Source organism: Priapulus caudatus, unplaced genomic scaffold (genome assembly GCF_000485595.1).
Source record: "Priapulus caudatus unplaced genomic scaffold, Priapulus_caudatus-5.0.1 Scaffold5801, whole genome shotgun sequence".
Lineage (NCBI taxonomy): Eukaryota > Metazoa > Priapulida > Priapulimorpha > Priapulimorphida > Priapulidae > Priapulus > Priapulus caudatus.
Genome location: NW_014582862.1, coordinates 1 through 7,036, shown reverse-complemented (window position 1 = coordinate 7,036; position 7,036 = coordinate 1). Strand labels below are relative to the sequence as shown.

The window sequence follows — 7,036 nt, the reverse complement described above, 5'->3', positions numbered from 1 at the left end:
TTGTAGGTCACGTATATAGTCTATGTAGATATATATAGTGAGGTAGGTCACGTATATAGTCTATGTAGATATATATATAGTGATGTAGGTATCACGTATATAGTCTATGTAGATATATATATAATGATGTAGGTCACGTATATAGTCTATGTAGATATATATAGTGATGTAGGTCACGTATATAGTCTATGTAGATATATATATATAGTGATGTAGGTCACGTATATAGTCTATGTAGATATATATNGCACGTGTGTGAATGTGTGCGTACGTGCGCGCGTGCACGTGTGTGAATGCGTCCGTACGTGCGCGCGTGCATGTGCGTGAATGCGTGCGTAAGTGCGTAAGTGCATGTGTGTGAATGCATCCGTACGTGCGCGCGTGCACGTGTGTGAATGCGTCCGTACGTGCGCGCGTGCACGTGTGTGAATGCGTCCGTACGTGCGCGCGTGCACGTGTGTGAATGCGTGCGTACGTGCGCGCGTGCACGTGCGTGAATGCGTCCGTACATGCACGCGTGCACGTGTGTGAATGCGTCCGTACGTGCGCGCGTGCACGTGTGTGAATGCGTCCGTACGGTGCGCGCGTGCACGTGTGTGAATGCGTCCGTACGTGCGCGCGTGCACGTGTGTGAAATGCGGTCCGTGTCATACATCACCCTGGCACGGGACCAACACGCAAACACGGACGTCGGCAGTCGATTGTACCTACCCGTCTATACGATCACACGTACTTGGAGCGTCTCAATAAAAAAAACATAATGCTAAATAAACACGAAATGTATTTACTAGCCCAAAGTCTTTAAGTGTTTCTCGATCTCTTTCGCCTGATTATGTTCGATAACATTAATCCTGTAAATGCTGTTCATATGCTCCTCTGGCAACACACAGAGGTACATCGAAAAACTCGCACGCTGCTGCACATTTACACTTATAAAAAGAACGATCATTCATAGAGTGAATATAGCCTCAGGATGTCTCAGCTGTAGGCAGAGTACGCGTATATTGACTGACGTTGGTGCTTTAGCCTTATCGGGATTACAGCGTATCCACACATCTAAACAATCTGACGCATTATTTGAAGTGCGAGGAATTGATTAATATACTGTTCGGTTATTTACCCGACGGTGCCTGTCGGTTAGGTAACCGGGTGACGACGGCCACCTACTGAACACACAAGATACAAGTGCATCGATTTGTGCGATAATGGAATAATGGAATAATGATGGAACTGGATGAAGTGGATCAATGAGTATATCGCAGACGACAACCGTACCCTGTAAACGCCGCTCGATCCCAACGAATCTCTGTACCGCACGGCCGACGTTGTAGTCTACCAAGTAAAGACTCCTGCGTATAAGACTAACTATTGAGGTGGCCCGTGTTCGACGCTTGGCTCATTCTTCGCCGCGTCTTTGTAGGGCGATTCTCCTCTTAATTAGACTTAATTAGACTTAATTAGACGTCTGTTATAAATAAGCTTGACTGATGATCCTGACGTCAATTTTACGGCAACAAAGTATCAACCACAGACGTGCTGACGCACGCACGCACGCACGCACGCACACACGCACAGCACGCCCAGTCGCACACGCACACACGCACAACACCACGCATGACGCACGCTCTCAACACGAACGATGGCACGGTCACGACACATCCGAAGCGATGGCTACGCACCGCACGGACGAACGCATGACCGACGCCGCACGACGAAGTGCGGGGACGATGGCTACGCACGCAGCGGACGAACGATGGACGCACGCACGTGGCCGAACGATGGCTACGCCACGCAACACTGGACGAACGATGGGCACGCGAGCGCCCGGGACGAACGATGGCACGCACGCACACACGAACGATGGCACGCACGCACACACGAACGATGGCACGCACGCACGGACGAACGATGGCACGCTACGGCGACGCACGAACGATGGCACGATCGGCACGGACGAACGATGGCAACGCAACGCACTATATGCACGCGACGGCACTGAATGAACACGATGCTCGCACGAACGCACGAATGAACGAATGACCACACGCACGAACGCTGGCAAGCACGAACTAGCGAACGAATGAACGACAATGAACGGCACGAACAGATTACATATACACTCGTATAATATCTTTTATCATAAATATAAGCTTTATTTCGCTTCAAAAGCGACACAAACGCGGTGACTAAAATACCTGCAAAGGCGCAACAGATTTAAATATGAAGCAACTACAACACAACAATAAGCAACAACAACATACAACTACAACATTTACCGTGTGAGTGAGTTTAGTTATCACAATGACAAGTGAACAGGTCGTTATACGTGGGCAATAGGTATAGTTAGGGCGGCCTATATAACAAGAGAGTTGCGCCAACTCAGGATTTACGGGCCATTTGTGTTTCAAATTGGATTCCTCACCGCTGCCGCATAGTAAGCGCTGTAATGATACGCTGTACAATATTCCGTAGTAAATAAATTAGTAACTAATCGTGCTTCAATAAACCAAAACTTTAGACAGAGATTTATAAGCCAAGCACATTGTCATGTGTATCTAGATTGCTAAGAAATGTAACTCAAATCGTTCGCGGCCTATATGGATAATTTAATTGTACACTTCTTACGGCCATAGCCGTGCGTATCCATTTGGAACTACACATGTCGCCAGCGCCACCGACGTGACCGATAGTTTTCGCGACTCGTCCATGGCGGCAACTCTCTTGTATATAGGGACCCTAGGTATAGTATAGCTATAAGCGCATCATTCCGTCACAGGATTACTGGCGGATGGCGGTAATTGCCAGTAAGTGCATTGAGCGCAGCAATAATGCAAATCTCTTGGAACTAATCATATAGTAATTAAGTACCTATTATATCTACGACTACGACAGAACAAATAGAGGTCACAGCTGCTTCTTCTGCTGCTGCTGATGCTAATTGGGCTCTAATAACAAACATGTTCGTTTTTAGTGAAATTACAAAAATAGGTGTTTTGCGTGTTCGTGTGTGTGTGTGTGCACGCGCGTGTGTGTGTGTGCGTGCGTGCGTGCGTGCGTGTGTGTGTGTGTGTGTGCGTGCATGTGTATAATTCGCTCCACAAAGCCTCGTGAAATCACATATAGACATATCCATCACCGTCGGGAATTATATCCGTACTGAATCACGCCCCTCCCCCCTCCCCTCTCTGACCGCCTCTCCCCTCCTCCCTCTCATACTCGTTCTCTTCCTCTCTCATTCTGCTCTCTAATCTTATTGCTTCTAATTAATACGGAGCCACACGCGTGAGTATTAGACACGCTTTCTATTAAACGTTGAGCCAGCATCGCGTGAGATTTAGACACTGCTCTTCTATTTATACGTGAGCCACACGCGCTGAGATTAGACATGCCTTCTATTAATACGTGAGCCACCACGCGTGAGATTAGACATGCCTTCTATATACCGTGAGCCACCACGCGTGAGATTAGACATGCCTTCTATTAATACGTGAGCCACCACGCGTGAGATTAGACATGCCTTCTATTAATACGTGAGCCACCACGCGTGAGATTAGACATGCCTTCTATTAAAATCACGTGAGCATCGACGCCGTGAGATTAGACAATGCTCTTTAATACGTGAGCCACCACGGTAGATATAGACATGCCTTCTATTAATACGTGATGCTCACCACGCGTTGAGATTAGGGACATGCTCTATTAATTACGTCTGAGCCACCAACGCGTGAGAGCTTAGACATCCTTCTATTAATACGGACATAGAAGCATGCCTTCATAACTGAGGCCCGCGTGAGATTAGACATGCCTTCTATTACATAACGTGAGCCAGCACGCGTGGAGATTAGACAACTTCAAAGTGACACCGTAGTTAATGCATGCTTACGCACGCGTGAGTTGCATGACTGCTGAGCAGGTAGAAAAAGCCGGGAGTGTTTAGCTGAGCAGATGTGTCTGTGTGTGTGTGTGTGTGTGTGTGTGTGTGTGTGTGTGTGTGTGTGTGTGTGTGTGTGTGTGTGTGTGTGTGTGTGTGTGTCTACACACACGCACAGGCACACACACACACGCGTACGTTATATATATATATACAAAAATTCGCGCTCGCTCGCCGCGCCATCTAGCAGCGGTTGCGCCAGCCAATCACAGCCAGCGCAGCAGTACGATTTTCTTGAACGCGTCGCGAAACTCCTGGTTGCTGAAGTTGTAGACGAAAGGGTTGAGCGCCGAATTGAGATACGTCGACCAGAAGCAGAACGTGTAGAGCCCCGGAGAGACGAGGTCGGGCGCCCAGGCGCTGATGTCAAACACGATGTAGAACGGACCCCAGCAGACGAGAAACAGCGCGATGATGTAACCAAGGGTGACGGCGACGTGACGCTCATGATCGCGCTTGCGCTGCCGTCTGGCGGCGTTTACCGCCGTCGCCGTGTCGACGGCGCTCGGCGCGTCGGCGTCGCTCGTCGATCCGCCGCCGTTGCCGGTAGATGGCAACACGTGCAGAGTCCGCACGGCGGGCGGCGCGGCCCCGACAGCCGGCGAGCGACCGCCGCGCCGCTCGTTCGAACTACAGCTGACCATCGCCAACGTCGTCGACACCGGCGGTTTGTCGCGGCTCGTCGTGGCGACGGCGCCGACGGCGCGCCTGCGCAGTACGACGGTGACGACGCGGCTGTAGCAGACGATCATGATGCACAGTGGTACGTAGTGGCCGACGACGCCGACGAAGACGACGAACTCGCGGTTGTAACTCGGCTCCCAGATGCAGACGTACGGCTGACTCCACTTGATCCTGTAATAAGCGAGGACGTGTGTGAGTGGATGGAGTAGGTGGAGGTGCGTGCGTGTGTATCTCTCTCTCTCTCTCTCTTTCTCTCTCTCTCTTTCTCTGTGTCTCTCTCTCTCTTCCTCCCTTTCTCTCTTTTTGTATCCCTTCCCCTCCTTCTCGCTCTCTCTCTCCCTCTCTCCCTCCCCACTCTCTCTTTTTCTCTCTCCCTCTTTCTTTTTCTCCCTCTCTCTCCCCCTTTTCTCTCTCCCTCTCTCCCTCTCCCTCCCTCTCTCTCCCCCTCCCTCTCCCCTTCACTCTTTTTAAGATTAGCCGCAGCGCGGAGATCGCTATACTACGATGTCCACGATGGCTGCTGTTACAGCAATTCACGGTATTTTGCGGGTAATGATGGCTCATATTTTGTTATAGCCTTATATCGTGTTTCGTTCATCAGGATGCATGACGCAGGTTTCGCATTCAGAACTAATCAGAACGTGTGCATGTGACGTATGTAATATTATACCTCGCTGGTATACGGTTTCGGCCTTATACCGTGCTCGCCTTTATGCCTATGTAGGTCACGTATATAGCCTATGTAGATATATATATAGTGATGTAGGTATAACGTATATAGCCTATGTAGATATATATATAGTGATGTAGGTATAACGTATATACTAGATATAGAATAGTGATGTAGCGTCACGTTATTAGTCTATGAGATATATATATAGTGATGTAGGTAATAACGTATATAGCCTAGTGTAGATATTATATAGTGATGTAGTAAACTTATATAGTCTATCTAGATACGTATATATAAGTGATGTTTATTGTCACGTATATAATCTATGTAGATATATTATATAGTGATGTAGATAAAACGTATATAGTCATTATCTAGATATATATATAGTGATTGTAGTTCACGTATATCGTCTTCATGTAGGATATATATAGTGATGTAGGTATCCCGGATATAGTCTATGTAGATATATATAATATTAGTGTGTAGCTCACGTATATAGTCTATGTAATTATTAATATTATAGTGATTATTCTATTTCGTATAATAGTCTATGTAGATATATATATAGTGATGTAAGGGTCACGTATATAGTCTATGGTTAGATATATATATATGATGGAGGTCACGTATATAGTCTAGTTATGATATATATATATATTAGTGATGTTGTTCACGTATATAGTCTATGTAATATAATATAAGTCGTTTTGTAGCGTCAGTATATAGTCTATGTAGATTATAATATAGTGATGTTAGCCGTCACGTATATAGTTATGTAGAAATATAGCTGCATGTAGTCACGTATATATGAGTTAGGTCATTATATAAGTCTATGGTAGATATATATATATGATGTAGCGCTCACGTATATAGTCTATAGTAGAATAGATTATATAGTGTTGTAGGTCACGGATAGTAGTCTATGTAGATATATATATAAGTGTTGTAGGTCACGTATAGTATGATGTAGATATATATAGTGAGTAGGTCACGTATATAGGCTATGTAGAATTTTATTTTTATATATAGTGATTAGGTAACGTATATAGTCTATGTTTTAGATATAAGTAAGTGTTTGTAGTCACGAATAGTCTATGTGATATATATATAGGTTTAGGTCACCGTATTTATTCTATGTAGATAATATTATAGTGTCTGTAGGTCACGTAATATAGTCTATGTTAGAGTATATATATGAGGTTTAAGGCACGTATATAGTCTATGTAATATATATATATAGTGATGTAGGTATCACGATTATATAGTCTATGTAGATATATATATAATGATGTGGTCGACGTAATATAGTCTATGTAATATATATAGTGAGGTTAGGCTCACGTATATAGTTCTATTGTAGAGGGTATAATATATTAGGTGTATGTTAGGTTCACGTATAGTTATGTCTATGTAGATATATTCTATTAGTCGATGTAGGTCACGGTATATAGCTATGTTAGACTATATACTCATATATAGTGATGTAGTCACGTAATATAGTCTATGTAAGATATTATATATTAATATAGTGATGTAGGTCACGTATATAGTCTATGTAGATATATATATATAGTGATGTAGGTCACGTATATAGTCTATGTAGATATATATATAGTGATGTAGGTCACGTATAATATAGTCTATGTAGATATATATATATATAGTGATGTAGGTCACGTATATAGTCTATGTAGATATATATATAGTGATGTAGGTCACGTATATAGTCTATGTAGATATATATA

General features: G+C 44.6%; 1 protein-coding gene across 1 annotated transcript; it reads right to left on the bottom strand.

Moving 5' to 3' along the window:
- Positions 1–4,137: 4,137 nt before the first annotated feature.
- Positions 4,138–4,786, bottom strand: LOC106820018 (alpha-1A adrenergic receptor-like; the record flags this gene model as incomplete). The annotated part of the gene is made up of 1 exon (XM_014824576.1): positions 4,138–4,786. A coding segment is annotated over one exon (649 nt), but the record flags the coding sequence as incomplete, so codon positions are not given.
- Positions 4,787–7,036: the final 2,250 nt, after the last annotated feature.